We start from the raw sequence: 26804 nt of genomic DNA on the forward strand, positions 1-26804 counted from the left end.
GAGGTAGATTTCTATTTATTTCGTTTCCTTACGATAGCAAGTTTATTTAAGTTATGTTAAGTCAAGTTATCTAAGTTATGTGGATAGCTCATATCCTAGAATGAGCTTGAAGATCAATATCTCTCTACTGTAATGACTCTAGCTCATAACGAAGGCTACTCGCCGATTGATTCTAAGAATACCTAGAAGTTGGCCAGTGGCTTTTGGATAGCTCATATCCTAGAATGAGCTTTAAGATCAATATTTCTCTACTGTAATGACTCTAGCTCATAACGAAGGCTACTCGCCGATTGATTCTAAGAATATCTAGAAGTTGGCCAGCGGCTTTTGGATAGTTCATATCCTAGAATGAGCTTTAAGATCAATATCTCTCTACTGTAATGACTCTAGCTCATAATAAAGGTTACTCTCCCATTGATTCTAAGAATATCTTGATGTTAGGCAGCGGTTTTGGGATTGCTCACATGCTAGAATGAGTATTGAGATCAATGCCTCCGTATTGCAATGTAGTTTAGCGCTTAGCTCAGGCTACTCTCCGATTTATTCTAAAAAAATGATCTCCACACTATAGTAGTTTCAAAGTAAGGGCTCATTCCTACACTGGTCAAAGTTTTTTGTCTTGTTTCAATTCAATTTTGCCGCTAGAACTAGGAATAACCCAATGCATCGGTCAAAGCCTGCTTTAAATTTTCCAATTGAAATAACATCGCTTCAAATCAAGTAGTGATGGAAACAATTGGGTTAGCCGTGATCTTGCCGTAGAACCCATGTTAAGCTTAGCAAGCAGTACCATGAAAGTAGTTTAAGTGTGCCAAGGTATATCTCAACACCATTTATTGATGAGAACGAGCTAGGTAAAGTTGTAAATAGCTTGAACTGGATTACTTGAGGCATAATATTGACGATTTTCAATGACTACTTTGCACATAGGATGCTTATTTAGCATTGGATTTTTGTATATGCAAATGGTTGCATATTAAAATAAGACTTTGATCCAAGCATAGCTAATGGAGAGGATAACATACTGTGTATTCTAACTTGTACAAATGTCAACAGTTTGGGTGGACAGTACGCTACTTTAGCTCCCTGCAGTGTAGGAAGACACAAGAACTTTGATGGGTCACAATGTGGCTGAAATCCTATCATGAGCGCTTACCCATTGGACGCATTGGATGTCATAGCGAGAGCGTTGTCCACACTTTGGACAGGTTGCTGCACTGGCTGAACCATGGTGTATTTTTATTTTTACCTGTATAGGTTAAATTATAATATGCACAGGAATTGTGAATAGCCTAATAGAAGAAATGTCTTTGCTATGTCGGGTGTTCACTGGTAAGACATATCATTTCCATTTTGGATTGCAATGCGATAGTCTTGGTCAGTGCTCACTGGTTGTTTTTACCCTTGGCTTTTTCTTTTACCCCTATGCTATCGACCCGTATAAGCTTTCCATTTCTTCTCATTGAACAAGAATTTCACTTCCAAGTCTGTGGTTGGTAACATCACGATTGGTTGCAGACTTGTTGTGAAGGTAAAATGGAGCTGGTCTATTAGCGAGAGCTGGCTGTGCCTAGCAGCTCGATCGCCATTTTAATTTATTTATTGGCAGGTAGGGACAGTAAAGGGATACGCCGTCGATCGTGCGAGTTTCAGTTGACGTGCTGCACACTGAGTCCACTGTACAGGGTGACGCGTCGTAGTTGACTGTACAGTACGACGATACTCTGCGAGTGGGCGCTACACTGACCGTACCGTACAGTACCAACCAAGATCGTGACACTACAGACAGTACAGACGTACGGTACAATCCCTCAACCAGGCCCAGAGTGACAAGGAGTTTAATCTTTGAATAGAAAATAATGAGACCGACTATTTTACTGGTCATTTCAACTGTATCCAAAGCCTGCAACGGTACCAATTCCAACTGCATGGCTTGACTCGGCTACGGACTACGGACTTCGGACTGTTGCACGTCAAGGAAAATACCACGTCAAGCGCAGTACCACTGACGTGTTACAACGTTACATACCAGATCGTCGCCTCCCTCTATTTCAATGATTCTCATATAGAAGCTTGTAAATAAGCGCTTGCAAGGCGGGTTGTGCTACAGTTTCCAGCCTATCGTCGACAAGATTGGCAGCCATTGCTTCTCTTTGGATTCAGTGAATTAGTCGTTCTTGCCAGCTTGTGGATATCCTTTAGTGCTAAAATGAAGAGCATCATACCTTGCTATGGCTGAGAATAATCAATCGCCGTTATTACAATGTATGTAAGAGGTTATTTACACCTTTTCAATGCATCAATGATAGACAAAATGGAGGTATTTCACTGAGCAGCAAGTTATTTCACTCATTTTCTCTTGGATCTATTTGTTCATGGTTAATCCATATCCATTATTTCTGGTCCTCAAAGATGGTTACTGCATGATGTTCATGCTAGGGACTTTAGTCTTTCAACTACTTTTTTTTTTTCACTGGACGTACTTTAGCAATGGTGTCAATCCGTTTTATAGCTTTGTGCTTATTCATGGCTAATCCATATCCATTATTTCTCGTCCTCAAAGACAGTTACTGCATGATGTTCATGCTAGGGACTTTAGTCTTTCAACTACTTTCTTTTTTTCACTGGACGTACTTTAGCAATGGTGTCAATCCGTTTTATAGCTTTGTGCTTATTCATGGCTAATCCATATCCATTATTTCTCGTCCTCAAAGACAGTTACTGCATGATGTTCATGCTAGGCCCTTTAGTCTTTCAACTACTTTCTATTTTTCACCGATACAGTGTCCAACTGGACGTACTTTAGCAATGGTGTCAATCCGTTTTATAGCTTTGTGCTTGCTTGGCCATAGCCAATAGTTTCACTTGAGCTCTTGTCATCTTTCATTGCTCTAGTGCATTCTTGATGGATAACCCACCAACGTAGAATCGATCAATCAACCCACAGCACTATATTAGTCGTTGTAAGAATAGTCAAACCGTTCAAAGAAGTTGGTCGGTGTCTATTTCATCGATGGAAAGCAGTTGCAAATGCGCCTCTTGTTCGTACCAAGTCAGTTGTACTTTGACGACAAGAGTCAAAATATTCTCTAGACGAAGCAGCCTGTGCAGAAGGAGATAGTAGTACTGTAGTATATTATTACTGTAGGCTAGCAAGGAATGGACGGCAAATTGCATTCTGTCACCATAAATTCTCTACTTTGATTCATTTCAAATTCATCGACAGTTGATAAATCAATGTCATCATCAACATTTCTTGATCAATGATAGACAAACATGGATTATCGACAGTATAGACTACATCGATATACAATGATGATAAGGCATAATTCTACACAATCAGGCAGAGAAAGACTGTATTAACCTTGATGCTTGTTGTTTGTTTCTACTAGCACTTAACGCTATTGATGATTCACAATCGGAACCCAGCTTTGTTATTAGCTATTCATCAAGCGATAGCCTGTTAAAGTAAGTACAACGAAAATCCATCATGATTGTAACAAGTTGTTGCAGTAATGACATGATTTCATCTCATGGAGACAAGCTATGCAAGCAATTGTGGTAGTTGTTTCAACGTCAACAAACACATTAAACCACAACTTGTAGTAGAGTTTTCATTTCAATTAGTAAAGTAGCACTCATACAGGATCATTCGATCATTGGTAGATGTGGAATCATATCGAAATGGTTCAACATTGGCATCCTATTCTATCATTCTTAATATCTTGACATCATACATTTCTTTATTAAACGTAGGATGCATTCTTTTATTATAAACGTTGCTACTGCTGTGCTGCTGATAGTATCTTTTTCTGCTGGCAATGCCAAGTTAACGTTAACCAGTCTTTATTATGGACTCGAGTTCAGCTTACTTTATTAGTTGATGCAATTGCCCTAATATAGTTGTTTACTTCGAGCAATAGGTCGATATTGAAAGCGTGCTGTTCATATTAGTCTTTTCTAATAGCAATCGTAAAAATCAGCGGTAGTCAAGAGTGATTGATTGACTTGAACTTAGTTTGCTTACGATAATTAAATTACTATTCTAATTTTAATACAATAAAATGACTATTGTACGTACGTATGTTGGCGAAGACAGCCTACAGTTAATAGTCAACTATCTGGTGGCAATGCCCACTTTCTTTCATGAGACTGTAGTTTGTGTTAAAAGTGTGGATGCTAAACAGCGTGGTTTAAGCAATTTAATGACATTGTATCATTTTACCAAATCAAAATGAATCAATATGGACAGTCTGCAAACGGTTGATCATTGACTTGGAGAATTAACCCAACTCTTTCTTTTTGCCTTTTATTGCTATACATTGTGATCAAATTCGCCTTAGGAACAAGAGTAATGAAAATGGTAGGAAATTGGTTATGATTAGTAAATGTCTATTATTGCGAACCTTTTCAGATGATGTCTACAACCATAGACACCTAATTTGTAATCTCAAGTACACGTTATCATTCAGTACTATCGTAGTGTGGGAAATTTAGCGTACCTTGATTTCGTACTTTGCAACTGTACTGTAAAATAATGTTAAAGTGATCATGTGAGGAACTGTTTATTTATAGTAGGCTATTTCGATACAAAAATGCCTATTGTACGACAGTGTTGATTTATACAATCTATCTATGATGAACATGAATACTAGCAATGTTGCAACATTCATCGACGCCAAAACATTAACATTTTCTTCATGTACAGGCACACCAACTTCAAAAACGCAACAACAATTCCTGCAGCGAACTTCTATGGATCTAGACGGTCATCAAGTCGCAGTGGTGTAAGTAAATCATTTTATTGTCAAGTTGTAAGTGGTTCTATTCCCATTCTAACCGCCACTACCTTTCCCACTGCTATTGCGTCAAAATTCATCTCTTATAATCTTGTTACATTGACTTCAAGTGATTGATAGTTTATCAAGACATGATTGTTTTCGATTCTTAACTGTACCCTTAGTGGCTTTAATGAATAACGAATTGATATTTATTCAATCACTGTATTTAATAGTGAGTCGGCCCTGATGCGGAACTTGTAATTAGATCTTGCGTCATAATCACTACGTGTGTTGAAAAGTCTCATATTTAAAAAATTTTCATCGACGTCAAAGTAATTAACTGCTATTTTTTGATCTATTTTTTAGCTTTCTAATAGCCATGGTAGTCCTTCACGAGAACGTAGCAATAGTAATAATGACGATAAAATGACCATGCTACGTACAAAAAGAAAAGTTTCGCTGAATTCGAGTAAGATAAACAATATCTCGATTAGCTTACTGACTACGAAGTTTTTCGATGTAGTATCATTGACGGTAGTGAATACTATCGGTGTAGAACGGATAAAAAATAAATTCAATTTCATTCTAATGCTACCTTCGATCGTAGGTTTGAGAAGAAATTTAGCGATTTGTGTAAGTAGTATATGTTTCATGAAAAGTATTTAAATGAAATATAAATGTATGGTTGCTTGTCACTAATTGCCGTGCCGTTGATTAATAGCGCTGCTGTAATTCTATCGCTTCTCTATTTCAAAAGATTAAACGCTCAACCTCAAGTGAAAATTCTGGAAATACTCAGTTAAAGATGGATAAGTTTGGTAATAAGGCTTATGGTTCATATCAGTTTTAAAGTTGTGTATGCATATATCTTCAATGACTGCGTAGAGTCTATACGTGAGCTCATGCTAAATGTTAATATTGAAACTTTTACGTAATGAGGTTGTATTTTATCTGCAGACGCTATTATCCCACCTAAAAATACTAATACTCCCTCAGCAATGCAATCACCTTCGGTCAGTTCATTAATTTAATAACTTGGAATTTTTATTTTAAATTTTAAATTGCGCTGTGATAACGAGTCTATCGCCCTTAATTAATAAGCCACACACAAGTAAATGCAATTTTGCGAATAGTAAAATACTCAGTAAATCACCACCGGATATAAAAGTGTCAGCTGGAAAACGTAGAAAAATATTAATAACGCTGTTATAATTCTATCGCTTCTCTATTTCAAAAGATTAAACGCTCAACCTCAAGTGAAAATTCTGGAAATACTCTGTTAGAGGTGGATGAGTTTGGTAATAAGGCTTATAGTTCATATCAGTTTTAAAGTTTTAAAGTTGTGTGTATGCATATATCTTCAATGGCTGCGTAGAGTCTATACGTGAGCTCATGCTAAATGTTAATATTGAAACTTTTACGTAATGAGGTTGTATTTTATCTGCAGACGCCATTACCCCACCTAAAAATACTAATGCTTCCACAGCAATACAATCACCTTCGGTCAGTTCATTAATTTAATAACTTGGAATTTTTATTTTAAATTTTAAATTGCGCTGTAATAACGAGTCTATCGCCCTTAATTAATAAGCTACACACAAGTAAAGGCAATGTTGCGAATAGTAAAATACTCAGTAAATCATCACTGGATATAAAAGAGTCGGCTAGAAAACGTAGCAAAATAGCCGAATCCCCCCAAAATGGTGAGAATCAAAGATATTACATTTTACGGCGAATAAACTATCGTAGCAATATGATATTGTTAGCCTTTGATCTCGTAAAATCAAATTATGATTAAAGACATCGCTTTAAAGAAGTTGTTTGCCAAGCACACTTTCTATTTGTCATACTAATACCAATTTTTTTAAAGAATTTTATTACGCAGAATGCATCGTGATAAATTCTTCGGACGATGACTGCGATAAAAATGACGAATTAGTGTATCGGAAAAGTATGAATTCCGAAGTTGACACGAATGAAGGAAGCGATAAAAGCTATTATACTGTTAATAGTAGTCTGACAAGTAATTCTGAACAAATGAAAGATCATAAATGTGACTCTGACGTTCAAAAGTTACCATATACGGTACAAATTTTTTACCTTGATAAATGCTTTGAAAAGCGATAGTTACTTAAGCCAAACAAGTTTAAATTCAAATCAATGTCACATTTTGTAGATTAATACAAACTTAGTGGATCATAATCATCCCATAAAGGTAAGTAGATCGATATTGGCTAGGATTTGAATGTTTTTTCAATTATATTTGGCTATATCTCATGAATATGGTCTTGACTGCCTCAATATTATATTACATGAAAACGGTAAGACGAAGGAATGTAACCCAAACGATTGTAAGTTTACCATTGCAGTGAAAGCGATACGAATTGGTATTCGTAAATGGCCATCGGAAATTCCCATCACTGTATGTAGATATTTTGAGTCGGTTGAAGTGAATGAATATAACTAAATTAGCTGACATCACATAATATTGTATCTTTTAGATTTCTAGTGAAAAAATTACAATTACCATAGAAGGTAAACTAGATATGCTATGGTTATTGATTCACTCGTACTACAAGATTTTAAAATTACACTTGGAATCTTTCAGATTTAGATCTCAAATACCCTGTAGATATTCCAAATGAAGACATAATAGAATGTAAGGCTGCCTTGGATCTTCCTTACTTGATCATGAGAACATCACAGAAAATTGCAAAGGAAATAAATGAGAAACTTTTATTGTATGATGATCAACAGGATTCATGGCTTTATGATCCTGTTTCTACGGGTATTTAGAAGCATACTTGATCGTAATATGAAATGCGTTTGCGTTTTTTCTTTTGTTTACATAGTCTATTTGTTATAATTATTTATTAGCGATACTATCGTTAAAGTATCTTTAATATACAAGCAATTATATACAATTTTATTATCATTGACAGCAAGTTACAAGAAGTATATTTGGATTGAAAGTCAAAGTAGCCATGATTTCTATAAAGTAAGTAATCGGGTAGGTTGCTCAGCAATTTATAAATGTAAACAAGAGTAACTCGTGTATTCTTTTTCCTAGGTAGTCAAGGCTTTAGGGCTAAAGTATGTAAAAGTGGAAGGAAAATCGTAAGCTAAAATTATCATCGTCAACTTTTATCTGTTTATTAACAATTTTAAAAGTGGATAGCGATTGATTTACTGATGATAAGGCGTCTATTTCATAACTGTATAGTTATTTTCTGAAAAAATTACAAGAACTTTCCAGCCCGAACTATATGGGTATTTATACGTTGGTTACTTTCTTTATATTTATTTATTATGTACATACGTACATTAATCCATATTCTTCTATACCGCTGTAAATGATGTACTATCGGTAGCGAAGCCAAATAAACGATTATTTGAACAGGTATTGACATCTTTGGAGTTAGTTAGTTCTTAAACGAATCATCTTCCCAAAATAGTTGTGTCACGAACGGAGCTATTAGTTATTGATTAATTGACTTTGGTTACAGAATACAAGTTCGACAGCATCAGCGAATTGTAAAAAATCCGTATTCACGTGTACGATTCAAGTTGGGTCCTATGAAGCCATTTCCCTTCGTTATATTTTGGTAAGGTTATAGAATCACATTCTATGTCGTAGATATTTTCATAATCGAAATAAATTTGTAATGGTTACTTGAGCTAGTGTTATTTTGTATTTCTGCAATGAAATGTAATTTTAGTTTGAAAAAAATGCAATAACACTTGAATCGTGGAATCCTGACTTTCGTGGAGGTAAAAAATTGATGATTTCACTGTTTCTGAATCCCGTTACTTAGTATTTATGCTGTTTTCTAAACTACTAACCACCTGTTCTTATTTGATTCTGATAGTATCTATGACTAGATCTTCAGTGAAATTTAAAGTTTTCTCTCAAGAAATTACTGACTGTCAGACCTATAAGCCTCCAGGAATATTTTTTATTACGACAACTTCTTGTGTTGCTCATCGGATTTCTGCTCGTTTAGATATTTCAAGATACAATAAAAAGTTTGATCCGGGTAGCTTAGGTATCAATCTTTAATTATATTCTGTATAGCTAACTTATGTTTGTAAATAGAATATATTTATTAAGGTAACATAGTCTTATTGTTATGGTCGTACTTATTCTGTCCTTGGCTTTCAAAAAATTTTTTCCTTCTTCAGCCACCTATGAACGCTACATTGTCTTAAGACTAAACCACCCTTCTAGCGAATTACCGGTAATGCCACTTATTGCGATTGAACTGTACGATTATTCATGATACTGTAAATAACTTTTTATTTATATTTGCTCCAAACCAAACCTGCTGCACTGTTGTTTCACGGTAGACATTATCAATATTGAATGACGCAAAGGAGTTAAGGTAAAGTATTTCTTTTAGGTCTACTATATAGACGGTTTAAATTGTATTTAACAGAATCAAATTTAGTAATTAAATTTATCATCTTAACCTATTTTAAAGTAAGGAAGAATACGATAAGTTAACTAAAATGACCAAAATTCCCAAATTTAAAGAACAGATTATTATTGACAAGCCGAAATGTAAGTATTTCACTTTACTTAATGTTTATTCAACAAGGCTGCTGATGTACATTATCCTTAACTTTATTTCGCAGCACCATCTTCTAGATATCTATCTGCTGCCGAATTTCATCCAATTTTTTCGCAAAGTTTCTCTAAAGAGTGGGTATTTACTTTACCGTATCTCTTTTATAAATATTAAATTATCATATTATTAAAATAAATACGATATTTATCAGAGTTACATTTCCGGAAGACGGCATTGGTGCCATTAATATCACAAAATCCGATTTGCTTTGCCTCCAACCGGGAGAATTCCTCAATGATGTTATTATCGAATTTTATTTAAAGTAATAGCTTTAAAATTTCTGTATACTTTTTAGCTCTTAAAGTTATTAATGAGTATCTTCATCTTATAGATACATACATAGACAGATACTAAATGAGGAAGATAGAAATCGCACGTTTATATTTAGCTCATTCTTTTATAACCGTTTAACTCAGCGCCCGGTGTCACCCTCTAAAGATAGGTTTGTAAATTTATACATGTATGATCATGAAAGCTCGTTTGAATATATTTAATATACCCATGAGTTACAACTTAACTCTACGTATTAATTTGACGACAGACTCACCTGTATGTACGAAAATGTCAAAAATTGGACTAGAAATGTTAATTTATTTCAGAAGGACTTTATCGTTATACCTATCAATGAAAGGTATACTTCTGCTTTTTAAGGATTATAGCTACGTAATACTATCATTAAAATTATGTCGAAACTTGACAATCGCTTAGATCCCATTGGTATTTGGCCGTCTTATGCTATCCATACTTGGAGAAGGCTGTACCTAGAGAAATTATTACAGTTTCAGATAAGGTATATATTCTTACGCCTCATTTTCTAAAATTATATGTACTGTATATATTGTATTTAAACTAAATTGATTGGTAACTGATGATAATACTTCAGGATTCAAATCCAGACGATGAATCATCGTCATCAAAGATGACAGGTAGATCAAGGCATACTGGTGATTCATCAATCAGGATCAGTAAGAGGTAAAGTTGTTGGTATTGAGGATAGTAAATAAATAAATTTATAAGCAATAACTGTCACAGTTGTAATTTTTATCGGTTTATTACGACTTTTGATAGATCTTGTATTTTGGTCTTTGATTCCCTTGGATGTCCAAGACCGGCTGTGTTTAGAAATTTAAGACTGTGAGTAATAATGCGTATTACTTAAGATGTCAAAATACAAAAATGTAATAATCTATTACACATTTCCATGGCTTTCATCGATGATGAACTAGTTTTATTGATGCCTATTACTCTAGTTATTTATCATTGGAATGGAAAAATAAAAATGAGGTCAGTAGAAAGTTTAATTCGGAAACTGTACCGGGATATTGTCCAAAGGTAATAACTTATTTGTAATGTAATGATACCTTTAAGAAATCATTTGAAATCAAATTCTGCAATGCATGCAATTTTACTGAAATACAGCTGATATTATTGTACATGAGATAGATTCCTCACCAGAATAACGATTGTGATTGTGGCTTATATCTTCTGCAATATTTCGAAAGCTTTTTCAAGGTACTCTTTAGCTTAGTATTTTAAATCGTTGTTTAAATTATCTAACATGTTTGGTCGTGGGTTACTAATGCATGTTGTCCTAATTTGTGTAGTTTCTTAATAATATTTATAATATTCTACAGAATCCCTTCAATGATTACACTCCCCCTATCCATTTACGCAAGTGGTTCAATCTCGACGAAGTTAGCAACAAGCGCTACGATATATTAGAAGTCATAGATCAGATAAGGAAGAAATAGGAAGAATCCAGGCAGAAGATGACTTAAATAATTTATACTGCGTCCGCAAATTTTGGTTTAGCTGTAAATTTATGACGATACTCGTATTTTAGTGTACAGTTATAATCTTTCATAGTTGTAGGCGCTCTACAGTGAGAAATTGGTTAATATATATTTATGGTGTCTGTTTCTGTACAGTGTATAAAATTATATACCTTTTTGGTGACGTTATTTTTTTTCCCGATTAGAACTTTACATTTCTCTATCGACAGCATACTATTGTATTCTTCTCAGAAATTTAAGAAATTCAAATACAGTGAAGTGGTGAACTATTTCAAATTGATAATCGGATTTAATTCGATATAATATTGTAAAGTATTCCTACAGCTGTTGTTATTGGTAGGATTTTTGAAAGGTGTTCCTATAAGGCATTAACCTAATCACTGGAAAGATCAATAAAACTCTTAACCGATTTCAGTCCTTTCCTGATATGATGTAATTTCAATAGTTTTTCAAGAAAACCCTGAGTTCTAAATACAATCAAGTTCAATCGTATTTTAAAATTTTATTTTTGTAAGATAAGACGTCCTATGTATTGAGACTGTTCCAGAATGATGAGTAAGAGGATTTGGTAGTACGCATGCATAGGAATATATATCAGTATATGATACTCGAACATCTTTATTTGTGAATTTTCCGTTAAGTTATCCAGTTTGCAATTTTATGTGACAATGAATAACAACAACTTATTCCAAAATGATGCCAAAAAAATGATTAAATCATACAATTATGGCATTGTTGAATTTTTGATGACTTTTATATATAATTAAATAAGATGATCTTTGTAAGATCTACGAGTTTATGCAGTGCTGGTGTGGCGCTGCAGTTGTTAGAATAAGGCTGTCAATTGACTATTAACTTGTTTTAACCTATTAACCGATGAAGTCGACAGTAACTGCCTATTAATTTTAACTAGTTCACGAACGATTGCTTTGGTGTCGACTGAGTCACCTTTGAATGATTTCATGGTTATTTGATTAAATGGGAATATTTTAACGTAATTGCCAATTTGATTAATTGATCTTGCTTCACTACGCCATCGGTCTAGTATTGATCGTATCTTTTGATTTTGTTGTTCTCGGTGTTTCCTTTTCTTATTGGTTAAACTATTGACTAAATCATTTGGAATATCTTGAAGTTTGGAAAATAATTGATATTTTTGGGTGCTTTGATGTGTAGCTGTGGTTAGATATTGATGACTTGGAGTTATATAGGGCAACTTTGTTGATGTTGATTTATGTTGACGAGATTTTCCTTTAATTTTTGACACTGAGTGGGATTTACTTTTTGATAGACGATGTTGATGTCTTTTATCCCGCATAAATATCTTTTTCTTTCGTCCTTCATTAATTTCTACTTCATCCTGTAAATCATTATCTTCACTATCACGACTATCAGAATTTGTTGAATAGTAATTATTATTTTGAGTCGTTAAATTAATTGTTTTGTTGTCATTCTGTTGCTGGTGCTGCTTATAACCATCAGATCGATCAGTTTCATTCATTGTTTTACTAACTACTTTTTCAACTTCTCCAAAGCCCAAGATATCGAATAAATCATTTAATAGTGGCATTTTCACTTCGAGATCAGCCTGACAATCAAATGATAGAGCAGGTGAAAAATTGACTTCTAATAGCCAAGGTTTTAAATTTTCATCAATTAAGACATCAAATCCATACAGTTCGAAACAGTTGGATACTTGCGGTACTGTCGGTGCTTGGGTTAATAATGTCAAAATGACTAAAGTATTAATTTTAAGCCAGATGTCGTTGCTATTGATATTGCGATTATGCAGATAATTCCATAATTGGCTAAATGTCCATTTACAACCTGGGCCGACTATATCTTTATCCTTAGAATAAGATGGCCCATGCTTATTAATTGACGTATTGGTTAAATGAGAATAAACGTTATTTAAACATAATAAGTTGAATTTATCCGTACTAAAACGTACTAATCCCTCACGATAGACATAAACTGTTAATGGATGAAAGGATGTAACCACAACATATAATCGTAAATCAAATTTATAACCGGAAATTAACAGTGGATTTGTAATATAATGTTGAACAACTGCACTACAATCGTATGTTAAATCATTTAAATCTTTAAATATAAAAATGCCACGACCTCGTGATAAATCGGCCGGTTTACATATCCATAAGTTGCTATCTTGTTGTGGCTGTAGCAAAGCTTGCTGTTGCTGTTGTTGTTGTTGTTGCAACTGTTGTTGATGATCAAATGAACGACGACGTGAAAATTCGTTAACAAATCGTGTATATTCATTGGGTAAATTAAATGTAGTAGGAAAGAAATCAAATATGTTGCCATAGGTTGCTTTCATACGATTTAAATTTCTTGTTAATGTATCCTTTCGTGTAATAGCGTTAGCATTCGGGAAATGATTAAAATATTGCCATGGTAGAGCATGCTGAATATCATTTAAGCGAAATCGTGCAATTTTCCACCATAAATGGCAAACTTGATTTTCATCGTCTTCATCCAATTCTTGCCACCCTCGTGATAATAATAAATTACGTATAGCATCGGGAGCATTATCGCTAATTTTGAATGTTAAAGTTGACATGATTGATAGTTTTTTTGTTTTTACAACATCCAATATAATTTTGATGCTTCATCAAGTTTGTATCAGGAAATGAAATGGAAGAGTTGAGCAGCAATCGAATCCAATTAATTCAACAATATTAAGATTGGTTTATTTCTGGAAGGAATATTGATAAGTTAATCATCAACCAATCAGGAGGCTGTCTGGGTCTTGTTTCTAGCGTTCTCGTCGCTATGAAACGACTATAATAGTCCTAATGTTGAATATGTTAATGAGCAAAGGTGAATAGTCGACAGCAGGACTTGCCAACGACTGCGATTTACTGTTAATTACATGCACTGGATAAAATAGAATCAATTTTTTGCCTTTTAAAAATTACTTATTTAAGCTGTACGATGATGCATACACCAACGTAAATAGTAGTAAAGAATGAGAGACAGGTGCTAATAACTGAAAAAAGAAAAAAGAAAGAAAGGAAAAATAGTAACGTAAGATGTCAGAAACAAAGCAATACCAATCTAGGGCGTAATCTATACTCGGTTTATAGATTTATTTTAGCATACGAAGAGTAGGCAATAGGTCGATAGTAAAATAGTCATCACGAAACCATCAATTCCTTTTTCAACAAGCTATTTCAATTGGATGTTTTGATGGAGTGGAAGACTTATCCAGACAAGTTATTCAAGCAATACAGAAGAATTTTCTTTCTGTCTAAGTAGCAATAACAATTAACATGATATACGGATATCAATAATATCCAATTAGAATAGAATTTAGTCAATCATGATTAAAGAAAGACGGACAGAAAAGGAGAGCAAGATTATGGATGGGTGCAATTAGTGTCCATCTATTCACTATTAGTCTTAATTTGTATTAATCGATATCTACTGTATGGGTATCAAGACAATTTATAAATCAATGATTGAGGTTAATTCTTGAAAGATAACAATGGTTAAACAATCAAATTGTTATCATAATTTGATAACAAATTATCTTCAACAATAGAATAAATTACCTCCAAGCTTAGATAACAAAAACGCTTTGAATTGAACTCATAGTTTAGAAATGATTCTCAATAGAAAATTAATTTACCATAACAATAAGATTGCATCCTAATACAGTTATTATGTCATTAAGGACTTGTTATTGCATCCAAGAGGGACGATAGAATGATGGTCATTCTTGCTAAGTAATAGTGGAGAAATAATAGTAATAAATGAAATTGTTTTTGCTATGGATTCTAGTTGTAATTTGCGTACAAATACTCCATGCCAGTGCATCATGACAGTATGAGGAGGTTTGTCATCATCGACTTGTCATTCCACCCTAGCGACACGGTGACATAATTATCACGATTGAGAAATAGGAGTAATAAATAAAATTAGTTTTGCTATAAGGTAAATTCTAGTTATAAATCAGGTATAAATGGCGATACCAGTTCATCATGATAGGATGAGGAGGTTTGCCATCAATGACTTGTTATTCCACGTTACAGACAGGGTGTCTTAATCGTCATTCTTGCTAAGCAAAGATTGAGAAATAGAAGTAAGAAAAGAAATTGCTTTTGCTAAAATAAATCTTGTTACAATTCGGGTAAAAATGCCCAATACCAGTTAATCATGACAGTATAACGAGGTTTACTATTTAGGATAATATTTGATAATCATAAAGGTTCCATTACTTGTTATAATGTAGAAATTGAATCGTAGAATATGATAGTTCTTCCTATGAATTACACCCTCTATTTAGAATATTTTTCTTTTTTATTGGTGGATTCTTTGTAAAATAAATGTTCATTATAGTCTATTTTTATACAAGAGAAAAATATGACATTGTCATTAATCATTAAACGCCTATTTATTTCTTATATATTTTATTATGAAAGATACAATCTATTTCTGCTATTCGTATTTATTTTAGAATATGGACCATTTTTATTCATGGATTCCTGACGGGATAAGAGTTCGTAATGTTATACTATGATGTCAGCAACAAGATACGGTAGTTTACTAACTAGAAAAATGACCTTGTTGTTAACGATCAAGTGGCCATTTATCTTTTATACTATTAAAGGTACGGTGTGCTCCTACTATTCCTACTCAGTGAGGAATATTGGGTCATTTTACTAGTGGATTCTTTACAGAAGACAAGAATAATCATTCTAGGTAGCTGCGAGTATTTAGCAACAGTAGTTTACTACCGTGCTTGACAGGAGAATCCAAAATCAAGGTCAAATACGCATCCACGTAAATGCTTAGAGATGAAGCATTTCATCGATGGTCTGACGGCATAAAGCAGTCGGCAAACGCTGCAATACGTTATATCCAATCGAGGCTAGATTAAGGCTAAATGCATGGAAAAGGTCAAAATGATAATTTAAAAGATGGTCAGATGCCATAAAGTAGGTGGCAATGCCTTAACTATTTGTGTGTATGTTGAAAATCAGGAGACTTTTCTCGTCCTTATCGAGGGAGATCGAGGCTAGATTAAGGCTAAATATGTGGAAAAGGTCAAAATGATAATTTAAAAGATGGTCAAATACCATAAAATAGGTGGCAACGCCTTAACCATTTGTGTGTATGTCGAAAGTCGGAGACTTTTCTCGTCCATATGACACGATTAGAATGCTTAGCTGAGTTTATTTATGTGCTACTACTATTCATAGTACTTTAATTAAATGCTGCACTACGTTTGCTCAATCGAGGCTAGATTAAGGCTAAATACGTGGAAATGGTCAAAATGATAATAATTTAAAAGATGGTCAGATGCCACAAAGTAGGTGGCAATGCCTTAACCATTTGTGTGTATGTTGAAAGTCGGAGACTTTTCTCGTCCTTATCGAGGCTAGATTAAGGCAAAATACGTGGAAAAGGTCAAAATGATAATTCAAAGATGGTCAGATGCCACAAAGTAGGTGGCAAAGCCTTAACCATTTGTGTGTACAGTACAGTATATCGAAAGTCTGGAGACTTTCCTCGTCCTCTTAATACGACTAGAATGCCTAGCTGAGCTCGTGTGCTTCTACTATCCAAATTACTCTAATTAAATGCTGCAATACATACAGTACAGTATGCTCAGTTGAGGCTAGATTAAGGCTAAATACGTGGAAAAGGTCAAAATGATAATTTAAAAGATGGTCAGATGCCACAAAGTAGGTGGCAATGCCTTAACCCTTTGTGTGTATATTGAAAGTCTGGAGACTTTCCTCGTCCTCTTAATACGACTAGAATGCCTAGCTGAGTTTATGTGCTACTACTATCCAAATTACTTTAATTAAATGCTGCAATACGTACAGTATGCTCAGTTGAGGCTAGATTAAGGCTAAATACGTGGAAATGGTCAAAATGATAATTTAAAAGATGGTCAGATGCCACAAAGTAGGTGGCAATGCCTTAACCATTTGTGTGTATGTTGAAAGTCCGGAGACTTTTCTCGTCCTTATCGAGGGAGATGCTAACCTTCTCTCGGCTCATACAACACGACTAGAATGTCTTGCTGAGCCTATTTATGTGCTATTCATGTTGTAATTACTTTTATTATGGGAGTTCAGAGCATGCGCAGTGGTATTGATGATTACAGATGGCGGAGGCACAGACTTCTTGCCCATCTTTACAGTAAAGTGTAAAAGGGAACATGCATGCGATATCTTGATATAGAGGAAATTCCAGAAAGTGAAAAAGAAATCGAGTTGGCCTGCGAACGATTACAGCTGTAGACCTCGAGTGCTTACACATACATATGCAAAATATGCAGGTTTCGACTACTACTAAGCCAGTTGAACTGTCATCCCTTTACCTTTCCATCTTTACAGCATAGAGTAGTGGAAATAGGATTGATCAATGCACAAACTAATCGCAATATACAGTTAGGTGCGAACGATTGATCAATCAGTCTAATTAAGAAAATTTTAAATTATCAATTCCTTGGTCAATTTCCTATCTCAAGATGCAAGGCATTTGCACAGTCTATTACTACAAGTCAAATGACAATAATGATACGTGTATAATACATAATGACTACGGTATATTGTACTTTGACGTGGTTATAATTCATCAATACGTCAAACACCATTTCCAGATATACATTGAACTAGAATTTAATTGGGATATTATAAAAAATACATCAGCTCTCCAATGTTTCTGCTCACAGTCACTTTCAATAGAAGCCAGAAAATGACTAAACGACATCTTATAAATAAGCCACGTTGAGTATAGTCGGGTTAATATGTTTAATGAATTAGCCAAGGATTAATATATCACAGTCAGATATTTTAAAAAGCGTAAGGAAGAACAGTGCTAAATAAACTGAAATTGTAGTAGTAATAATAGCATCAAATCCACGCTATAGTACACTATCATCAAGATATACTCCGTATAGATCAATTAAAATGATTTATCCAATAAATGTTTGATTCTGTAATCGGAATAATTACCAACTGTCCTCTTTCTTGATCACTGTCAAATATAATTATAAAGCGCACTATTCCTGTCAAATCAGTAACAGTTTACAAATAAAGTGAAAACGTTCGCAAAATTTGACGCTGTAATTTGAATAAGCTTGATTCTTGTTGTTTATTAGATGTACCACTCTAGTCTTTTAGCATAAACTTGTTGTATAAAGTAATATAAAGTAGCTATAAAACATTAATAGATTTTTAAGCTAGTACTACTGGACGAATCTTTGGCTTTCTTATTCTTATTAATTGTTTTAGGTGGCTTGATAGGATCTATTATCGTTCCCATTAACGTGGAAATACGAGGTCGTGTCAATTTTTCTACCGTAGATTGAGAGTTCCAATGTCGTCCGATAGGTTTATTCATTGTATTATTCCAAGCTCTATAATTTCTACAAGAATGGGGTAACTGAGTAACTTGATGCTTTGTAAATCTTTCATCGACAGATTCATTAATGATGACATTCTTCAAGTGATCATCTTGTCGACGGGGAGGAGGAGGTACAGGCTTGGTTTTCTTTTTACGTTTTTTAATTCCAGCACCACTCCAAGCTCCCCAACCAGGTAATCTCAAATCGGTCTCCTTTGGTTTAGAAGCTTCTTTCGATAATTCCTTTTCTTTTAGAAATTCTTCAATTACATCGTCATCTTCAAAAGCTTGTTCTACATTAAGTTGATTGTTTACAATTGAATCATCACTGTCTTCACTATCATTGCCATCATAAGTGAAATTTAATGCATTCTTGCTACGATCTTCAAGAATTAAAAATTTATTAGGATTAATGGATGCTTCTTCAGTTATGTGAAAAGATTTTTTACTCTTCTTTGAATTTGTCTCCTTAGCAGAGGTAATATTGGGCTGTGCATCCTGCTGATCAATGCTATTATTATCCACATCGTCATCTATTGCAAACTCATCTAGTTCATTTTTGGCGTCCAATTTATTCTGATCAGGATTAGTTTTTGTGATGTCGATATCGTCGTTGTCATCTGTTACACTAGAATAGTCACTATCAGATTCAATAGCACGAGGTTCAAGGGCTGGTTGTTTACTTTGTACAGTTGTATTTACATCTTTATGTGACGATTCTTGCTTAGAGCTATTTGTTGAAGCTAACCATGGATTATATTGGTTAGGATTAATAATTTTTGTTAAATCCACATTGTTTTCATCAGGGCTATCTCGATCATTTTCATCTTCCTTGGCTGTATTTAGATCAAATTCTTTCTTCTCTGTAAGTTCACGGCTTTTCTTCAATTGTTCAGTGAGTGCTTTACGAGTCTAAATAATTCGCCAAGTATTCAAAATTTTATTCCTCGTCATTTTAAAATGAATAGTGTTTATGCATAATGTATTCAATCTGTATACACACATATGTATAGAACGCAGGTACGTATAGCAACATAGTGATTGTTAATCGAGACATTTATTGGATATACAACCTCAGGATTGTTACGGCCTTTGGCAGCTAAATATCTCGCCCACTTGGAGGTATTTCGATGCCTTAAAGAAACACGTTCCTAAAAGCATTGCACATTGTATTCAGTAAGGCAAACGTCAATGTAGTGTACTATATTATAAAGCATGGATTGAAACTTTAGCTTAAAGACTTTTATCAGGACAATGCTACTAATTGTTTACCAGGGCTCTTGCTCTTTCTTCCTTTTCTAAATCATCCTTGATTGTTTCTGGATCTTGTTTCATTAACTCCTCCATTGACATCTTGGTAAGTTTTTTTTTTTCTGCCTTTTTCTTAATTCTATGGTACCTATATTGGAATTGATTCAAGGCATTTATTCCATTTTTCTAGAATTGAACGATATGGAATAGATAAAGCAGCACAAGAGATATGTATTTTCGTACTTTTTACTCTTAATTTTCTTTTGTCTTTTGCATTTTTGCTCATAATGGGATTGCAAAGCTCGCATTTTTCTCAGTTCGGCCAATCGCTCTTTTGCCTTACAATAGTATAAGAAATTGACATATACTATTGGTTAAATTATGTATAGTAGAGTGTAAAGGTATTTATTAATATCGATTGGCAAAATGTTTAACCTCTTCTAAGTCCATGGTTTTTAAAGCTTCTTCCTCAGCTTCAGTCAACTCTTTGTTTCGCGATTCAATATTTTTCTTGCTTTTATTAAGGATTGTCTCAATTTCTTGTTCCAATGGCGTACTAACCTAATGGGTTATAGTTGGATAAACTTACAGCCAGTATTCATCGAAATCCGTTTTCCGGGCTAGAAGCACTTACCTTGAATTGAACAGAATCTGTAGAAAGTGACGATTTCGTCGGTCGATAGCGATTTAGCGGAAAGGATAAGTGTTCAGCCTTTCAACAAGTTCCAAAAATTATTCATAATGTGGGAAAAGGGCGATATTTGATTAATTTTATCACTTATGTCTATCTTTCTGCATAATTATCAACTTGAATAATGACTGTGATATAGCAATAGTATTTCATGACTACAAGATGGAACCAAAATAAAGTAAGAATTATTACTTTGCGATTTTGTCTGATTGTATCAGTCCATTTCGAGATATCTTTCGATGTGTCTTGATATAGAACTGTCCTTTGAAACTGTAATAAAAAATTACAATTTTTGGAGGTGAAAAGTTAAACTTGGTAACTTGTAAGGTTTTCGAAAACTCAAATAGTAAGAAAATCATACTCTTTCCAATTGGGGTTTAGGTATAGGCGGTTCAACCACGCTTTGATCGACTTTAACTGTGTTCTATATCAAGTGTATTGTAAGATATCAGAAGATTGTCGACGGTGACAGTTTAATCTACTTTAATAGCGCTACAAACGCATTATTCCAATAATACCAATTGATCTTTAATATTTTTAAGTTTTTTGGATTTCTTAATAGAAGCCACAAGGTCTTGGAATACAATTTTTTGTCCCTTGCCTAAGTTTATTAGTGTATTATGATAAGGGTTAACGGTAGTATCCATGTGAAAAGCACGTTTACTTTTAACGTGACTGTCACTTTGTTTTGATAAATACCTGAGCCAGCTGAAATTCCGAAATCAGACACATTAGGACTTGGCTCTGTTCTGACTGGTATTTTTCTGCAGGTAAAATAGAAAAGAACACCTTTATGGTTAATCCTTACCTATATAAGTAGGTCGCTGCGAATATGCTCTATATACGCGTAAATTCAAGGTTGGAATGGTTAGAGTATCACTTTCAAACTAGTATATAATTTTTCATGGTACTAAAGCTCAACAATTATGCAATTTTATACTCCAATTTAACAAAGTCTAGAATACCACATAATCATTCATAGAAGCAAAGGGGTTATAACAAGTTTGTATTATACCTTTTTTTCTTTTCATTTCCCATAGCAGTTATTTCAGCTAATAATTTGTCATGGTTTTCATCTATTTCATGGTTTTCATCTTCACTTGACTGTAACATTAGAATTTTGAAATATTCACAGTTAGTATCATCAAAACGATTCCAAATACTGTATACAATATATTCTACATCAGTCAGTATTGGATAAACTATGAAGGGTCTATTTGCAGAGAGATCTCAAGGGGGAGAGTTGATATTTTACAATCATTACCGACTGGAAGCCTAGTTTACTCGATCAGATTAGCATTACTGCATTAGATAGGATATTAATGAGTGGTTAATAAAAATTACGATGGATAACTATCTTTATCTGTGCGTATATTTTATGGTTTGATAGAAACTTTTTCTTGTACGTGTAGGTGAGTAAAACTTTATCCTTGAGATTATGATGCCTAGTAGATATTTCCTGTCCAATTCTATTCAATATTGAATATCTTATTGTCGATTTTTACTCTTTCCTTGGAAATATCACGAGCTAATGTAGATCTATTACCGTAACAATATTTACTTGTTGAACTTTTGCATGAAACATTCTGTAACGGTGCAATAACAGTGTAGGCTTGCATTAGGGGTTGTAAGCCTATTGATTAAAGAGTTTATTGGATTCATTGTAGGTAATTCAATGCTAGTTTCTTGTCCAATTTTAAGTATCATGTAATGTAACGATGCAAGATTGCATTCCTAGCTTAATTTATTGATGTAATCATTTCATTCTATTTGGAGTGGTCATAACTGGTCCAGTCTTTGCTTTGAATTGTTCACTAGGGAAGGCTGTTTTATAGCAATGGACATTGATTCCAAAATGATGACTGACAGAAAGTTGCAAGCGATCGTACAGTCTGCATTTTGAAGGTATATTGTAAGGTATGTGTACTTTTACTAGGCTAATACTGGTCGATTCCGAGCCAATAGGAGTATGTGCATTGTGCAATCGTACAGTCTGCATTTTGAAGGTACGTTGTAAGGTATGCACACTTTTATTGGGCTAATTCTGGTCGATTCCGAGCCAATAGGAGTATATGCAATCGTACAGTTTGCATTTTGAAGGTACATTGTAAAGTATGAGCACTTTTATTGGGCTAATACCGGTCGATTCCGAGCCAATAGGAGTATGTGTAATCATACAGTCTGCATTTTGAAGGTACGTTGTAAGGTATGTACATTTTTATTGGGCTAATACTGGTCGATACCGGGCCAATAGGAGTATATGCAATCGTACAGTCTGCATTTTGAAGGTACATTGTAAGGTATGTGCACTTTTACTAGGCTAATACTGGTCGATTCCGAGCCAATAGGAGCATGTGCAATTAGTACCAAAGAGCAAGAGACCGAAATTACTCTATGCCGCGGTGTTCATGTGGTTAGCTTGAGCAACTGACTACTGTAGTCATGACTAATTCAGCTACTTGCAGCATGTATACTGTACTACTAGTAAAGCATGAGGTATAAATTTGGACATTGAAATTTGTCTACAGTTGCAATATGCTTTTACTGTAGCCTATGCTATTAATACTTTGGACATAGGATACAGCAAGTGCTCGTAGGTTGTGTGATAATCAAATCGACAGTACAGCACTCTACAATTTTATATCCATTTGGATTTTGGAAGCTATCAAGAAACTCGCATAATCGATTGGCCCTTTGCAATTTATCATTGATTGGGCGATCATCTAGTGCAACATTATTACAGGCATGAATTAGCACAAGCGACAATAACGTAGTCTTGGTAGGTCAATAATATCAACTCGAATGAATAGGAGTTCAAATTGTTCATCATTGCTGTCCTTTGGGCCACGAATGGGAGATGACTAACATCAATTACTACCTTCATTAAGGTTCTTACCGAGTCCTCGTTTATTCCCTGCCTGGATTCATTGACTTCAAGGCGAAATCGGACTTTCTTACTCTTGATAGGCATTGTAAAATGTCAATTTAGCCACTATTTGCTTTGAATGTCGTAGATTGTAACCGAGTACTTTCCTTTGGTTGCTTGTATAAGCGTTAGAAATGGATTAACAAGACAGATATTTGTGGATGGCGGCCATAGCAAGAGGGTCTGCGGTCGCGGTACTCGTGGAGAAGCTGTGACAGACAGCGCGACACCTGTAGACGAGCGCACAGACGCATAGACATACGGACGAAATGCTAGTTTGTTTCTTCAATTGATTCAATTTGGTTGACTTACTCACTCTATTATGTCTTATACATGAATCAAGATTCGTAGTAGAGTAGAGCAATGTCGAGTTGAAATGATCCCCTAAGGCAAGAGGCCATTTTGCTAGTTTGCATAGCAGTTTGCTCATTTCCTTGCGGTATTTGAAGAGTAGTTTGCGTAGTTTCCCATGTATTTACGATAGAAAAACGCTGACTTATGACGATGCAATGGTAGTAGTATTGTACACTAAGGCTAGAGTGGGTTTGAAGATTAAAAGACAGTATATAGAAATCAATCTATCGTGCAATTGTTTTCCTAGCCATGATTGGCTTGCAGTTGGATCAAAGACTAACCCATGGCGTAGAAATGAATAGTAATCTTTTACGAAAAGGGTAGTGGTACATGCTAGATGGACAGTACAACACTGCAGACAGTCGGTTTCATGGCAGGTCTCAGCTACTCGTCATGAATATTTTTGCCATTCATGAATGAACAGTCGATTTATTAATTCGATTGAAGAGTAGAGTTAGAGATGGCATTGCCGATGGATAGTATGGTATTGTGCTATACGGATGGAAGGACAGCAGTTTTGGCAGGGAAGTTGGAGGCACGATTGTCGGGAGAAAAATGGAGAGTGTTACTATAACGCTTTGAGTGGATACAATAAGTGGATACAGTTACTCTTTTTATCGAAGCATCATGCGGGATATGGAATTGGAAGTTGTTAAAGCGGCGCGTTGATGTTGGCTGCTCAACCAATGGATTGATTGTTTCAATCATGAATTGAATGATGGAAAGTAGCGACCGACTAGAGTACAGTACAGCAGAATATCCTGCTTGTTGATTTCAACTTTGTTGTTGAAATTGATGATGGCTAGTCGGACCGAGAAGATGTTACTCGATGTTGAGTTTCATCTGTATTGAAAATAGACACAACCAAGGTATTTTGAAGCGTCTTGCAACAGGAGAAGACTGTTTAGCAATAGCAAAAATAGTCTTTGCAATGATGCAGCAATGATTTTTGGACAGTGTTGACATGGACTCGTCCTGTCGGTAGCATGGAATGGGTTCTACCTGTAGTAGAAGTTGCGTAGTCATGGCAGTTTCAGCAATACTGTAGGTAGTAAAGTACAGTACAGTAGAATTGCAAGATGGCGGAGACTAGTGTACTGTACACTGTACACTGTACGGTACTGTACTGTACTGTACTGTACATTGTACAATACAAGGCAGCAGAGTCGCATACTGCATACTGTACTGAGAAGCGCTGAGTCTACAGACTGACAATTGGATGGGACAGGACGTTAGTGCTCCCTCAATGTACAGTACTGTATAATACAGTAGTGTGTATCAAAGTACTGTATTTTGTCACTTTGAAAAGCATCAACCAGTGCTCTTAACCAGCAAATACTGATTATCAACCTAATATAGCAATCTATCATAGCTTTACTGTATTTTTAAAGAAAAATATTGCCCGAAAGTGACAAAATGTTATGGTACTCACTGTATGAGGCAGTAGAGTCGTGTTACTGAGATGCGCTGAGTCTACAGACTGACAATCGGATGGGACAGTGCAGTACTGCTCCCTCCATGTACTGTACTGTACTCACTATAATATAATATGAGGCAGCACTGCAGCAGAGTCGTGTACTGAGATGCGCTGAGTCTACAGACTGACAATCGGACGGGACAGTACAGTACTGCTCTCTCAATGTACTGTACTGTACTGTACTGTACACTGTACAGTACAGTATGAGGCAGCAGAGTCGTGGACTGAGATGCGCCGAGTCTACAGACTGACAATCGGATGGGACAGTACAGTACTGCTCCCTCATTGTACTGTACTGTACAGTACACTGTACAGTATGAGGCAGCAGAGTCGTGGACTGAGATGCGCTGAGTCTACAGACTGACAATGGGATGGGACAGTACAGTACTGCTCCCTCATTGTACTGTACTGTACACTGTACAGTATGAGGCAGCAGAGTCGTGTCGTGGACTGAGATGCGCTGAGTCTACAGACTGACAATCGGATGGGACAGTACAGTACTGCTCCCTCATTGTACTTTACTGTACACTGTACAGTATGAGGCAGCAGAGTCGTGGACTGAGATGCGCCGAGTCTACAGACTGACAATCGGATGGGACAGTACAGTGCTGCTCCCTCATTGTACTGTACTGTACAGTACAGTACAAGGCAGCAGAGTGGTGTACAGTACAGTACTGTACTGAGAAGCTGACGCCGCTGGGTCTACAGACTGACAACCGGACAAGACGGTAGAGTACGTGCACTCAAGTGTATCGTTTTTGAACTCTGACTTGACTCGATTACATTGTATTCAGATTGATTATCTATTCCTGGACAATCATTAATTATTGTTCTGATTTACACGATACAGGCCGAAATAATTGGAAAAGAGAGGCAGGCGAGCAAGAGCCAAGAGGGCAAAAAAAAAATAAAAATTTGATTGATCGTCGTTTAATTCAACATTGATTATTGGAGAGAAGGGGAAAAATACAGCTACTACGGCAATCACTTTAACGATCGTCAATTAGACTTGAAAGTGGTGGACACATTGGATCACTCGATCCAAGCAAGAATCGTATGACATTGGTGGTGTCGATGCAAGGACATTGGGCATCCGTTGAAAAGTGTTCTTCTTCATTACTCCAAGTCCAATAGAGAGAGGGGGAAAAAAAATGGCCAACCACTTGTCTTTCCTTTGCTTTCTTCTAGCCATCGTCTTGATGATGGCTAGTATCGTCGATTGTAACGATGGGCAAATCAAGAAGAAGAAAGCGACAGGTAAATAGCATAAATTGATTTGCCATTCTTGTTGCCCATCCAAATACACCACATAGTCACATACACATACAAAACTCTCATCATCAACAAGGAGGATTGTTTACTCAATGCCGAACATTCATATCGGTCGACCGATCTAGGCAATCCTCTCCTCATCCATTGCATGTTGTCGTCTTTACCTCCATTTGCATTGCTTTATCTTCACTCTACAAGACATACAATTCTAGCGTTAGCGATGGTCCTATCCGAGAGAGACAGGA

The 26804-nt window shown here is 35.2% G+C and overlaps 3 protein-coding genes across 3 annotated transcripts; 1 reads left to right on the forward strand and 2 right to left on the reverse strand.

Moving 5' to 3' along the window:
- Positions 1-9960: 9960 nt before the first annotated feature.
- TRIADDRAFT_30401 (uncharacterized protein) lies at positions 9961-11160 on the forward strand (the record flags this gene model as incomplete). The annotated part of the gene is made up of 7 exons (XM_002115963.1): positions 9961-10040; positions 10118-10199; positions 10293-10381; positions 10427-10543; positions 10660-10741; positions 10853-10921; positions 11044-11160. 7 exons carry the CDS (start codon positions 9961-9963, stop codon positions 11158-11160), a joined length of 636 nt encoding a protein of 211 aa, XP_002115999.1.
- Positions 11161-12721: 1561 nt separating this feature from the next.
- On the reverse strand, positions 12722-13786 carry TRIADDRAFT_30320 (uncharacterized protein; the record flags this gene model as incomplete). The annotated part of the gene is made up of 2 exons (XM_002116046.1): positions 12722-13367; positions 13425-13786. Coding segments are annotated over 2 exons (1008 nt in total), but the record flags the coding sequence as incomplete, so codon positions are not given.
- Positions 13787-18408: 4622 nt separating this feature from the next.
- TRIADDRAFT_59989 (uncharacterized protein) lies at positions 18409-22115 on the reverse strand (the record flags this gene model as incomplete). The annotated part of the gene is made up of 12 exons (XM_002116047.1): positions 18409-19500; positions 19662-19739; positions 19861-19987; positions 20083-20177; positions 20275-20400; positions 20474-20551; positions 20723-20800; positions 20892-20954; positions 21049-21131; positions 21230-21294; positions 21546-21634; positions 22077-22115. The coding sequence occupies 12 exons, from the start codon at positions 22113-22115 to the stop codon at positions 18409-18411; spliced, it is 2013 nt and encodes a 670-aa protein (XP_002116083.1).
- Between the last annotated feature and the right edge of the window lie 4689 nt (positions 22116-26804).

Source organism: Trichoplax adhaerens, genomic scaffold (genome assembly GCF_000150275.1).
Source record: "Trichoplax adhaerens TRIADscaffold_13 genomic scaffold, whole genome shotgun sequence".
NCBI classification, from domain to species: Eukaryota; Metazoa; Placozoa; class Uniplacotomia; order Trichoplacea; family Trichoplacidae; genus Trichoplax; species Trichoplax adhaerens.